Genomic DNA, 14,758 nt, shown 5'->3' with positions numbered 1-14,758 from the left:
CTTCAAAACTAAAACATTGGAAAAGTTGGCTCTTGCAGAATTAACCAAAAAAAACCCTGCTGACAGCTGCTAGAGGTATATCTAATGGTTGCAGAAATCAATATGAAGATAGGGGTTCCATAATTTTTTAACAATTATTCTGTTGAACAATAATTTAAAACTAAGGATTTATTTTATAATTTGGATTTTTTCCCCCCAGTCAATTAATTTTCTAATTTCCAGTTATTTTAATGTGCATTAAGTTTTTTTTTTTTTCAATGACAAGGATACAAACAACTGTGTACACTAGTGTACACATGTCAGTGTGTTCTGCATTATTGATAAAACTGATGACTCCCATCTCTAAATATGGTTTGATAGTTTAATGGCAAGTCCCTCTGGAAATGTTCCCGTTTGCATGGTTGCAGAACACGAGGCGTGCATGATGATCTATAGTAAAAAGCACAACAAAATACCAGTTACATGCTTTAATAGAGTTTTTGTGCTTCACTCTTATTTGCTGAATAAATTATTTACACTCTAAATGTTTTCTGTTATAAAGTCAGTGGGAATAGCAGAATCTGCGATTAATTATGGATATGCAGTTTTTCCTATCAGTCTAAATAGACGCCTGTTTTCAGGAAATCACACAGTCGACAAAACAGGGAAATTTAATAACTGGAAATAAATTGGAAATGGTTTCAACAAAGAAAAAAAGACAATAAGTGTAAAATATGCAGAGAAAATACCAATGGTAATGTAATTTGCCTATAAATAAGCTGGAAAAATGTAATTACATTTAAGCTTATTTTAAAGCTGCACGGAGAGGCAAATCTGTTCTTTCAAAATGACAGAAAATAATGATTTATTAAAGAAAGTTTTCAAAGAAACAGTCTAATTCCTTCAAACCACTGCTTACTTTCATGTCGTATTTTACTTGCATCGTTTATATGCTTCAGTTACTGAATTGATTTTGAAACCCCACAGAAAAATACCTTGGATCAACATATACGCTGAGGTGAACCAGGAGAAGGAGCAGGAGATGATCGGTTCAGTCGGTCAGAGTGAGAGCACGCCAAAAATCACCCTGAGCGAGTTCACCACATCGAAAGAACTTATGGAGAAGGAGTTGGACGCTCGGGTCAAGAGTAAGAAAACGAGCATGACAATGATGCTGCAACTGTCCGTTTGTCTCAGTTTAACGGATACATACTGGCATGGCATCTATAGAACATGGCTGTGTCTGTAAATGTCAAAAGAATTATTTGTGTTCAAAGATTTAAAAATCAGTTAACTTGTTCCCTCCAACTGGGAAACACGTGTGATGGGCCTGTCTTACATGAGACAGATAACTACAATTGATGAACTCACATAACTTTGACATGAATATCCTGCTTCTGCGCTAAAAATCCTGTTACCTACGCCTGTACAGGTCAAACAAAGAGTAAAGGAAAAGAATGTCAATTTCGTTCAATATACTTCTCTGAAATTAAATGTGTGTTAATTTTAAAGCTGTATTTTGACATATGATGACACAGACCCAAATCTACATTAAAGGGGTTCATAGGAAGTGATTGGACCAAAAATCCTCACTGCCATTTTCCTTCATTGAAAATAAAAAAAGGGAAGGGCCATCTGTTACTTCTCATGCAAACATACCAGAAGTAGTGCAACAGAGAAAGGCTTATTTTATGATAGCATGTAATAAACTATAATAAGTATACCAGTGAAAAATTGAACTGTTACCGTTCCCAAAAAATGGGAGCAGCCTCAAAACTGAGCCCTGTGGAATCCCATAAAACAGAGGAGCTGTTGCTGATTCAAAACCTGGAAGACTTTCAGTATTAGGCTTATACAGTTTTAGATTTTGTAATTGGATTTTACTTGCAGGGCTAACTTTAATTGATGTTCATCTAAATCATTCAGAACAAAAATTTTTTTAAATTTTGAAAGTCTGGTTAAAATCCAAAATGTTTATTTGTGATGCACAGCACAAACCTTTTACTGGGCAGAATCTTAGCATAACCCAGAGTTAAAGTTAAGAATATAAAGACAGTGATGACTTGCCGGTTTTCCTGATGGGCAGACGGTTTCTCCAACTTTCATTCAGATTTGACTAAAAAGATACCAGTAGGAAAATAGTTTGGTCAGAAAAGCTTGAATAGTAAACACTCTGAAGGAAAAGAAAAGTAAGACACTCAACAAAGGTAAGGAACTAAGAAAAGAAAATTAAAAAGACAATAAAACTATAAAATATGAATAATATGTTCATTTTGATTCCTGTTCATCAGAGCTAGTGTACCCAAAAAACAAAATATCCACATGGATCTTTGTATTGTGGGGAAAGAAAAACTCAGATGAAGTACAAGTTGACGGTTGTGCCATTTTCTGCTAAAATGACTCATTAGGAAAAGAACTGTGGACACTACTAGGCATCCTGATGGGGCTTCCATGAGATTTGAGAGTCGAAGTTTTAGCTGATCACCATTGATGAAGAGATCGTCTTTTCGACTTCTGAAAAAAAAAGATCATTCACTCAGGATGTCAACATTTTGAGACACGGTGAATAATTTTGAGAAATGTTTCAAAACTACTCGCATAAAACTTAGATCAAGCATTTCTACAGGAGAAAGATTATTCAGAAGTGTAAAATATTCAATAGAGCATTTCTGAAAAAAAAAATCAAAAAAAAAAAAGATTCAGGACCCTGAAGGAAAATGTTAGATGTTGAAGTTTATAACAGCCGAACAAACTTTTTCTGTCTGAAAGAACATGAAAGCAAGACTGTGGTTCACAAAACTGAACCCGAACAAACTGCGAGACTTCAAGAACAATGTCCTTCTGAAAAAACAGACCAAAATGGGGTTGTTAGGTTGAAAAACACAGACAGAGTTTCTTAAACATTTCAAGGATTCACCAGTTGCTCAAGTTTGGTCCAAACTAAATCCTTTAGTAAACCCAGATCTTAGCCTGATAGAAGCAGCAGTTGAACCTTAATACTGAAGAATGCCTATTTAACCTTAATAAAGTGAAGGATCCAATGTGACATGAGGAAATAAAACAAAGATTGCTTAAGCCCACTGAACTATGCCAGACAAGAAGCATTTGTTTTGGTTTTTTTTACTTTGAGGTACAAATAAGAGAAAATAATTTCCTATTCCAGAAGGTTTAACCCCCCGACAAATCTTAACCTATTGACTCTTCAATTTGGTTATCAGAAAAAGTTGTATGCGTTTAGTTCTTACCTGGATCAAATTAAACTGTGTCTTTGGCTCATCGTCATCCTGCCCAGACGGAATGAAATCAAATCTTATTTTTTTCCAAAATCAGAAAGTGGATGAAACAGATACAAGCAGGTCAGTTGTTCAAACATACTGCAGTTCACTGACGACTTAAAGGCTTTCAGCCAGAAAGCCATGCTGACTTTTAAGCACAATGTCCGATATGATAAAACCTATATAGTTTCACCCTCCTGTTCATTAAATCTAATCGCAGAAGTGAAAAAAAAAAACATTTTGAAAGGAATGTGTACATTTCTTTTGTGAAGTTGGACCCTTAACAGAGGTGAATGGAAAATGCCTTGCTTATGTTAGAAACATCCTAGTGGTTACGTGGTGAACTGACATGGCTCCATATATAGAAACTTTAAACAAGAAAGAAAATAAAAACAAAAAAAAGACCCAAGACAATTTGAAGAACAGCTACAAAAAACTAATCATTCCATACATCCGCCGTAGAACTGAACCTATACCACGATTCGAGGGAACATATGCACTGCAGTCAAGCACACGTTACTCTCAGACAAGTTTCCAAGGCAATCTTTGTATGACCAATGGATGATTTCCTTTTTTATTCATGGAAGTGCCAACTGTTTGAAAACTGATCATGGGAGATAAATCAATAATTGTAGTTTGTGCTCAGGTGGAATTAAATGACACCAAGTCTTTCATACATTGGAATAGAGCTGGAAAGAAAAGGCCTGGAGCAAGACTCACAAGATTTGAAGCACTTTGACATTTTGCACTAAGCCTTTTCCAAATGTTTGTGGCGGATACGTCCTAGCAAACAGCAGAAGAAGAGGAAGAGGACCCTCCATGTTTGTGCAGTGTGAACACTGACCTACACACCAGTTCAAGAATGTTTGTTTAGCGCATCTAAGAGTGTGTCACATGCTAAGTGAATGTAACATTAGTGGAAATCAAATCTTTAATAAGGAAACCAAAATAAACACCTATTTGTTGTAATGAGTAATGCAAAGTTCTCACATCATGTGAAGTTCTGATTCAAATGTGATGTCAGAGTCTTCAGGGTTTCTTTTGCCTCTCATTTCTCCTCAGGAGGAGTCGGGAACGCCTGCGAGAGCACAAGGGAGATTCCAAACTGCACCAGTGTGTGACGGCGCCTAGGGGCCGCTTATGTACAGAGCGAGGTATCAGCGTGTCCGTCGCTCTCTTTTTCCGTTTTGTAATTAACACAGCTGATGTTAATAGTTTTCTAAAGACCTCATTTATACAGACTTGCATGGATGTCTCATTCTGCCACATCCATTGCAGCAAGTTTACTGAAGAAGGTCGCTGTAATTACAGACAAAACTCGCTCGGTTTTGTGGATGTATAAGCTGCATAATGGTTCTCATTTGCTCAGTGAAATCTCTTTTGTGGACGAGTTCTGTAAATTTTCTGGAGGAGTTTGCTTTGAAAATCATTTCTGCCTAAATGTAGACTATAATGTCTGAGTCTCAGTCAAACAGGGAATATTATTGAAGTGTACTATATCACCCTTTGCTCTGTTCAGTGTATATACTTTCTACATGCTTGTCTCAGAACCATGACGACGAGAGAAGACCTGTTTTTCAGAAAATGTGTCAAAAAAGACAAACATTACTTAAAGAGTCCATTTGCTTTGCTAAGGTCCTTGACTTCTGCATGTTCTTTCTGAGGACACAGTTCATGTGTTGTAGATAAGCAAGTGTTGTAAATAGTTATTTTTTAAACATTAGTCAGAAGAGCCCCAATGATTCTGCTTCGATTCTGTTCTGCTTACACGCTCATCGGTTCCAGTTGGGCGGTCCTGCTTGAAAGGATTGGTCTGTGAGCCAGAGATGTTTGACTATCACTCGTTTTCTCTGCAAACACAATGAAAAGGTCATAAATTTCACTAGAGATGTACACTTGGTTGTCTGACTAAAGGACTGTAAGAACTTTTAGTGAAACATTAGTTGCTGCTGGCATCATTATGTTACATTTTGCCTTTAAGCCAACAGAGTTTGGCCTATGAACATCAGACGTAAAGTTTTGTCCAGTGATCAAAGTTAGAGCTTAACGTTTTATATTTGTGACATTACCTTAAAAATTTGTCGTTAGGTCTTGCTCCTTTCTTGTCCTACTTTCATGCCTCATTTCTATTTTTCCTGATTCTGGTAAAAATCCAAATTTTTCACTCAAGACATTAATGAAGCTGAGAGTTTTGGTGATCTTCTATTGCTTAAATTGCGACAAAAACCCCCAGAAACTTTTCCTTAGAAATATAACACCAATTAAAAAAGGGAACACACACTGATTTTGACACACTGATCTGAACAAGAGGCCTCTTTCATAATGCCTGCTAATCTCTGGACGTCCCTTTGTCGATACTCGGTTTTGGCGGTCGGGGTAGCCTGTTACATTCTGTACCAGCGTATTTTAACACAACCATCCCCCTTGTCCTTAAGTCTGCATAATAACGTCATATGGAGAATTTCTAAAGTACCAGCTTATGCTGATGGAAATCACATCACCAAGCTCATCTAACAGCTGCTGCATTTTTTTTAACCTTAAATGAGTGATATGCTCCATTCTGAGAATTTAAGTTTTCACGCAAATTCCTAACTGAGAAAATAAAGTTCCCATAGGAAGCAAACAGATTCCATACTTCTCCAGATTATCTACCTGTACTTTGAGAGTTAAGAAAGTCACAGACTACACTCAAGCCTCCTTGAACAATACAAGTATATGTGTAAAAGTCCCACTCCAATCATCTTTTGATTAAAAAGCGTTTCCAGTGGACTTTCAGTTATGACCATGCTGTTTATTGCCAAAAAAAAAAAAAAAAGAAAGGAAGAAAAAAATCCTGTAAAGCTGTAGGATCTAGTTCCTGCAGAGTGGCAGTAGTTTATAAGAAATTCACCTCTGAGTTGTGGGCGGCAGTGTTGGCATGGAGTGACCCTTCCCTCATGTCCCGCTAGCTAACAGCCCCTTCTACCCTCAACCTAACATGACCAGTGAAACAAAAATGGCAAGCATTATCGGAACCATCCAGCTGTACAGTTTTGAGTCAGATGCCAGCTAAAGAAGGAAAAAATGTCCGTGGATGTATTTGTCTGCAGGTGGATGCACCAGAATAGAGCAGAGCACCGAGCTCATGGCCCACTGATTTTAGATTTTGCGTAGCAACTACAAGCTTTTTCCAACTAATTTTTTTTTGTCTGCTCTTGATTCACAACGATTTAAATGAAGACTTACTCAGAAATGCAAATTTTAGTTGAATTTTCTTTATGTCCTCCATCAAGAGAAAAATGCTACAACAACATGTTCAAAAACACGATTTTTATTGTAATTGGGTCTTTAACCAAAAGACATATGCAGGAACGTCAGTGACCCAGTCTGAGTCATAAGGAGTATAAGTGTATCAAATATTAAGTGCAATACTGACTGAACAGTGGGATTGTGAATCAGACGTTTGTGAGGCTTATCCTTTTGTGTTTATAACATGCACTGCATCATTTTTTAGAGCTTTACATGCCAACTGTCAGATTTACATTAAATACAGAGCAAGACTGTGCAACCAAAGTCAGCAGTTCAGAGTTCATGTTTGCAAATGGCCATTTTCTATTCGACAACCTAAACCCTACCCTGTTACAGAGGCTGAATAGGGAAAAGGTGACAACACTTACAAGACTCACTAATTTATAAACACAGTGTACTTAATGAAAGTGGAAAAACCAAGCAAGAAGCAGGAATGGTCCATTTCTGCTTAATCTTAAGACAATTACACTGCCAAGCATTTAAAGAACACAGAGTAAAGACAAAACAGTGACACGCTCCTTTAAAGGTCAGTGGCCGCCCTCAGCTACGTGCAACAAATACAAACCTGATCCCGTCTGAAGTCAGGCAATCTCCAGCTTTAATCAAGAGTAAAAAGACAGTTAGGTAAAGGATTAGTTAATCCTTTGAGGGTGTGTTTTTTTTGTCACTTCTGTGTCTTTTCACCGGCCAGCTCTCATCCAGCTTTCCGTCACCCACATGAAGAGAAGAAAAGAAAGCTGGACTTTTGAGCGTAGGACGCTGCATGCAGACGCCGCACGAGTAAACAGCATGAGAAGCGAGGGGGTAAAGGGAGCACAGTACAAAGGCATATGCTGTCACATCGCATATGCATTACCTCGAACAGAGCGCTCTCATCTCAGACCAAACATCGAGACCAGTGTGATACGCAGAGAGCACACTGAACAAAGATTACACGCAGCTTTGTTGTGCTCACTTTGTCATAGACAAGTTGTTTGCTTGCGTGACTTTTGTTTGGGCTTAGTTCTCCAACTTTTGTTATCAAATTTGCGCAGACAGGTCTCAAAAAGTTTTGGTATCTCAGACTTGTGCTGGACTTTATTCGTGCCACATTTGTAACTATTAATGGTCAATTTGACAAAACTGTTGGAACTGTTAGGAACCTGAAATTTTGTTGTGCCTGTATTGGCAACGTCGCCTAAATGAACCACAAGAGCTGACTGCTTTGATCACTGGAAACCATTCCTGGATTTGGTGCCAGATTTTACTAAAAGCACCAGAATTCCAAAGAAACACTGAGAACAGCTGCCGGAATTATATCATATTTTCAGAAGGCAAATGCATTGTAATGTTTGTCTGTGCACCAAAAGCTACTGCGCATGCCTCATCAGTAATGTTCCGTTTCATCTTTATTTCAATATTTCTACGGTCAGGAAACTGTCATTTTGAAATTGTTTCAAATAAATGTATTTTTGTACATCAAGACTTTCCAAGTTGTGGTCCATTTCTTTGAACTTCCTGGGTGTAATTAGGATGATCATTTCAATGATAAAAGAAGATGATCAAACGAAGGGCACATTTATGTTGGGTTGAAAAATCAAATGACGAGAAACTGATCTTTTGTGTCAGATATGATGCTAGACTAAAGAAAAAGGGGGGAAAATAAACTTTATAAAAATATAAAAGATCAGTACAATATTAGGACTAGTGTCACAATTTTACTGTCCTGTACAATTGTATTAACCCAAAAAGGTCGCAGCTCAAACCTAACAGGTTTACCTTCCATCAAATGGACATGATTGTGCTGCATTGCAAAGGCTCCCTTTAATAAGATTCATTCAAGAGAGGTAAATTCGGCTCCAGTTATATGGTGGTCTGCGTTTATAGTGTTCATTTAAGATCATAACAAATTTCATAAATTTGGGAGCCATGAAGTCTTTGAGGGACAAAAAGAAGAAGCTAGAGATACTAATCCAGAAAGAGACTGGGTTTCAGACTAAAACACCACCTGTGGACTTGAAGACATGGACATCATCATTCTTGAATGCGTGTTTATGTCATGTTGTTCACACTTGACAAGCAGGGAATGGATTATTTTTCTTCTGCTAATGTTCTACCGCATGTCCGCTGCCTTTACAGTTGAAAGAGGTTTGGTGCGAAATGTTGAAGCGGTGCAAATCTCACAAACCTTGTTCTACTTTTTTTTTTCTTTTACAGCTCTATGCCAATATATGAAACACTGAGTTTTGAGTGTGAAAGCTGGAAACACACATTAACGTAGACTTCATCGTAAGTGGCAGCTTGAACCCCCGTTGCTGAGGGTAGTGTGAACGTAGCTCAAGGAAAAAACACATTTTTGTGTGACCTTCAAACAAGTCAGAGTACAGATGATGTTGAAGGTGGAAAACATGAAGCCTTTTGAAGAAAACACAAACTTTAGAATCACAAGTTTATAAGCTTAATCTCAAACAGAAAAAGAAAAAGAAAAAATATCCAGAAAGAGAAAACATGGATAAACAGAACTTTTCTCCATTCCATTTGCCTTCTTTTTTGGTGGTTACAATCTGGCTTTTGCTGGAATGGGCCAAGATGTTTTAGCATTTATGTATTTTTTTTCACATGTACATCTCAGCAGTTGAGCAACTCCTCAAATACATAAACATGTCCATGTGAAAAGTGTACACTATAAAAATGGTTACCCTGTCAAATAAAACAATGTCTTGTAGGTTGCATAAACTATAAAACTAATTTGTATAAATCCTAAGATCCAACAAAATACATGATAGAGAGGTAGATACAGATGCTTCTTTGGAGACAAAAAATTTCTCCTAATTTTTCTATCAACTGAAGTTATATTCTTGCTCTGTAATACCATTCTCTGCAATAGTTATTTTCCAGTTTTCTCAGTTTACCTGAAAAATTTTAACACCAAGGCTTTCATAGTTTATTTAAAACAAGAACATTTAATGCAAAGCAGTAGTTGTTCAGGAAATTTTGCTTAATTGCACCCTTTATTAACAACAGAACCTGAACATGAAGGAGGGGTGCGAGGACGACTGCTTTACCGCTGTTGGACAACCTTCCTAATACAAACTTACCTGCGACCCCGCGGAGGAAAAGCATCCTCTGAATCTGTGGAACACGGCATTAATTAGCTAACCTACTTTTCCTTCACCGACAAGTGTTTCAATCTCACATTTAAAGCTTCAAAGAATCTTTATTATCCCCGAGGGTGGTAATTAGGTTTACACCCAGCAGGAAGACATAAACAAAACAATAGATAAACATAAACACCATCAAGACATGGATTTTGTCATTCACGAGACTGATAACGGCAAGAAATGATCTTTAGAAGTACAGGCCATCAACGAATCTATGAGAGCAAGAAAAACAAATGGAGATTTGTGGAGGGCAGAGGTCTGTTCTGTTGATGTTTTAACAGGAAATTAAAGCAGCGTCTTCTTTCTACGTGTTCAGAAGTGATCTGTCAATCATCCGTGTTGTAACAGAGATTTATAAAATAAAATAAAAAAATTAAAATCCCAAAAATATATTGTCATATAATAAATAGATTTCATAATAAATATCATCATATGTTATGATGAATGGGTATCAGAAACCAGCACAAACAAAGGGGTATCATTAACAGTGAAATAGAGATATGCAGCATACAAAAGCTGATTTGCAACACTTGAGAGTAGTGAAGTTTTCACCTAATCAACATAAATCTGGTGATTCTGACACAGAAAAGCAAACACTTTTCTCCGTGTCAGAAGAGTTACAGCAGTTCAAAAGGTGCATTTTATTTTTGCTGTTGCCAGCAACAGCTGCGATGTTATAAGGTAAACTTAGAAAACGTATTCTGCCAATTTGCACCATGTAAGGATCATATCTGTGAGCTAGTGTCTAAAAAAAACTTAAAAAACTATGGATTACATTTTTGCTTGACGTGGCTTCCTTTTTTGCTTAGAGTGGGAATGTGACTTAACACCAGTTCCTTACTTTCTAGACTAGAGCACTGACTCTTTGCCTTTAAAACTGGTTCTTAACAGGCAACAGACCAATAGGTTTCTTGGCCATTGTAAAAAACGACTATGTGTTAGGGGTGGGGTCACAAGGTCTGAGTGAAAACACAGTCTTATATATCTGGGGTTGTAAACACCAAACTTCCATTATTTTTTTATTTTATTTTTTTACAACATTAATTAATTAGGTTTAATTAAAAAAACAAAAAAAAAAAACAAAGCCCTCCTCTGCGCATGTGTTAGTGGGCATTTGGTTATAGACCGACATGTCTAATCACCTGAATGATCTAGTTTCACTTCTCCAAATTAGCAGATCATCTCCTACACTGCTCCCATTCAAATACTCAGCTGCTTAAACTTTAAATAAAGAGAAGTTGCTGTTTTAATACACAAAAATGTTAAGTTTACACAAAACAATACAGTCACTGGCCCAGAAGGCAGATATTCAAACAACATATCAACTTAGATACTATTCATAGCTAAATCTTCTTTTACAGATTCATAACTTCACAGTTTGTTCACTTTGACGCCACAATAATCATAGGAGGACCTAAACCTGGTCCTTGATCCTAAATTTTGACAGACTCAGTCTTGCAGGACAAAAGCACACATGGTGTTCAAGTATTTTAAACCATTACATGAATGAACTGGGTCACTGAAATGCTTGGGGCTCATGCAACTAAAACACCAAAGAGTTTAACTTCTAATGTTCAATTCACCACTCACTTTCGCCATTAGACTATTATGCCTTGGCGCAACTGCCCTTGCGGGTAGTTGTGGGCTGTCTGTAGGCCAAAAAAAAAAAAAAAAAAAAAAGAGCAAATCTGTTTGGGGCATCCAGGTGGCCAGCATGAAATGTCAAAATATAGAGCACTCACTAGTGCAAAAATGTTCCTGTGGCCCAGATGGTTATAGCAAACACCTAATACGAAGGAGTGAGTAAGGGTGAAGTTGGTGAACCGCAGGCATGTCGTATGGATTTTCATTTTTTGCCTTGCAATAACAACAATGGGTCCAAGAGGCTCCAAAATGAATCCAATATTTACCAGTTTTTCACTCACCAGTTTCTATAAACATTTTATGGAAGTGTTCTTTTTTTTCTCTCTTTACAACTATGCCAATTTCGTGATTTGTTTCTAGACAGCAGAATTGACTTTCCATTTGTAGAGTTTGTGAATCTTCAGCATTCATATATCAAAGTGTGTACATGTTGTTCTAAATTAACATCAGGTTGCCATAGAAACTCACCCAACTGATGCCCATGTAACATGAACAGAGTAATATAAATGACTATAGTGCACAGTTAGGGAAAAACATTTCCAAGGAAAAATTGCATTACTAACAGATTTTTCACATAGTTTGAGATAAATATAATGCAAAATAAAGACAAATAATTGTTTTGATAAATACTTACTGTGACTACTAAAAAGGACAAGTTTCAACTCTTGAAATACACAGAATTGTTCTTTGATTCTAGGTTAAAAAGTTGCTTCATTTGTAAATCTTTGAAAAAAGTTGAAAGAAGGACTGTTTGTGAAACTCTTTACACATTAGATTAGTCTTTTTTATGTCTACAACATAAACATGTCAAATTCAAGATTTAGGTACAAAGTGTTTATTGTCATATGCACAGTAAGAAACGAGTTTTCCTGCACTAAGAAATTCTTACTTTGCTGTCTGCTCTGAATGCCAAAAAATTATACAGGAAACTGAAAATACACACAAAACATACACACAAAAACACAAGATGTCGAGCAAATTCTAAATGTGCAAAAACAGTGATAATAAACAATAGCAAAGAATGAGGATGTGCAAGGTGCGGTTTGTTGTTCCAGACTCCTGTCAGCTGTTAAGGAGTCTGATGGCAGAGGGAAAGAAAGAGTTCCTGAGTCTGGTGGTCCGGCACTTCACACTCCTGTACCTCCGTCCCGAAGGGAGGAGAGTGAACTGACCTCGCTGTGGGTGGGTGGGGTCCTTGATGATGGAGGCAGCTCTCTTACGGATCCTATACCTGTAAAAGCTCTGCAGCGAGGGCAAAGGGGTCCTGGTGATCTTGGACGCAGTCTTCACCACTCTTTGCAGGCGTTTGCAGTCCATGGCGGTAGAGCTGCCGTTCCACACTGTGATCCAGCTGGTCAGGATGGTCTCAACCATGCAACTGCAGAAGTTGCTGAGGATTTTTGGGGACATGCCGAACTTTCTCAACCTCCTCAGGAAGTACAGCCGCTGATGAGCTTTCTTCACCAGCTGTGAGGTGTTGAGAATCCAGGTAAGGTCCTGGCTGAGGTGGACCCCCAGATATTTGAAGCTGCTTACCCTCTCCACTTCCAGACCCCAGATAAGAAGTGGCTGATGAGGTTTCCTCCTCTCCTTCCTCATGTCCTCTATCATATCCTTTGTCTTGTCTGTGTTGAGGGTGAGATTCTTGTCCTCACACCATGTCACCAGACTGGCCACATCCCTCCTATAGGCTGCTTCGTACCCGCCAGTGATGTGTCCTATCACAGCGGTGTCGACAGCAAACTTCAGGATTTTGTCCTTATGAGAGGCCACACAGTCATGGGTGAACAGGGTGTAGAGAATGGGGCTGAGAACACAGCCCTGTGGTGTGCCAATGTTTGTGATGATGCTGGCTGAAGTCCTGTTCCCCTATTCTGACACACTGAGGCATGCCAGTCAAAAAGTCCAGAAGCCAGTCACAGATGATGGGGTGTATTCCAAAGGAGAACAATTTGTGGGGAACGACCCACTGTGTTGAATGCAGAACTGTAGTCGATAAAGAGCATCCTAATGTAAGAGTCTTTATTCTCCAGGTGTGCTGCGGCAATGGCATCTGAGGTGGACCTGTTGGGCCAGTATGCGTAGTGCATGGGGTCTGGTGTGTCTGTAATGCTGCTCTGGATGTGGGTCAGCATCACTCTCTCAAAGCACTTTATAATGATTGGAGTGAGTGCTACTGGTCTTTAGTCATTCAGGCAGGTGGGAGGGCTCATCTTGGGGAGGGGAACAATGGTTGTGGTCTTAAAGCAGGAGGGTACCGTTCTCCGGCTGACGGAGAGGTTAAATATGGATGTGTCATTGTTAAGATAATTCCCACATTTCATGCAGTAAAAGAGAGCCCTTATTTATTTCATCTGACCTGTTAACAAGAAATGCATTGAAACATAATTAAAAAATACAAATAACATTTTTTCCCTGTATACAAAAGGGGTTTATACAAATATACACCTCGTGTGGCTGAAGATTCATAACCCCTTATTGTAACTGTAAAATCAGTCCAACACAAGAACCTTTCAGCTGTGAGCCGTTGTTGTTCATGCCTTAAGGTGCATAGTCGACTGCGTCGACTCGCATTCAATGAAATGTCTATGCAAACACACGTGGACCAGAATTGCGAGCTTCTGCATCTGGAATGCCTGTGATTGTGCGTGACTACGCAAGTTTTTAAGTCGGCCCGCGAGCTTCAAAGACAAATTGGGCGTTCATCGAAAGCTCAACTCGTTGAACAACGGCAATGAGGCACTGTGACCAGTCAGGGACTCTGATTTGGTAGTAATGTGGGTGGCGTCCGCTTTAAAAGACGGAAGTACCGACCATTGTAAAGACGATCATGAAGGGGAAATTAGTAATTGCAGTTTGTGCCTGGCTGGATTAACATGAGACCAAGATGGACATTTGTAGGAATAGAGCTGTGAAAACGAAAAGCCTGGAGCAAAGTTTTTGGGATTAATTAATTAATGCCGCTTTGACATTTGGCTCTGAGTGTCCTACCTATTGTAGATGGCGGACGAGCAGTAGTAAACAGTAGAAATACAAAAGAAAGAAGAGTTCCCCTGGGTGGTGCTGGGCCTGGGCTGTCGGCGCCTCCGTGGATGGGGCCCCTGGGCTGGGTGGACCTGGCCCCTATGCTGGGGTGGGGGGGGGGGCTTGGGGACAGCTGTTTGACCACCAGGGGACAGTCTGCCAGCTGTCCTCAACTTACCCCCTTCCTCATATAACCTCATATTAGGGTGAGGGGGTGGGGGGTTTAGCCTGCGATGCGCCTTGGGGGGGGGGGGGGGGGGGGGGGCTACTTGGCAGTGGCCCCCCTCCCATGGTTGCCGTATGGAGTGGGCCCCTCCCCTCATTCGGTTTTATTTGCACCTTAGACATGTAGGGCCCTTGGTAGGGGGGGTGCTTGGACATCACTCCCAGCAAGCAGCAGATGTCCTC

At 39.1% G+C, this 14,758-nt stretch overlaps 1 protein-coding gene across 1 annotated transcript in view; it reads left to right on the top strand.

The window, feature by feature from the left end:
- LOC101164279 (VPS10 domain-containing receptor SorCS3) overlaps window positions 1-8,006 on the top strand; it is a 262,968-nt gene extending 254,962 nt beyond the window's left edge. The window contains exons 26-27 of the mRNA XM_023954909.1: window positions 967-1,127; window positions 4,317-8,006. Coding sequence (XP_023810677.1) covers window positions 967-1,127; window positions 4,317-4,375 — 220 coding nt within the window. The 3' untranslated portion in view covers window positions 4,376-8,006. The remainder of the gene's footprint in view (window positions 1-966; window positions 1,128-4,316) is intronic.
- Window positions 8,007-14,758: the final 6,752 nt, after the last annotated feature.

The sequence above is a fragment of the Oryzias latipes genome, chromosome 1 (assembly GCF_002234675.1).
Source record: "Oryzias latipes chromosome 1, ASM223467v1".
Taxonomy (NCBI): domain Eukaryota; kingdom Metazoa; phylum Chordata; class Actinopteri; order Beloniformes; family Adrianichthyidae; genus Oryzias; species Oryzias latipes.
This window is presented reverse-complemented; position numbering and strand designations above follow the sequence as displayed.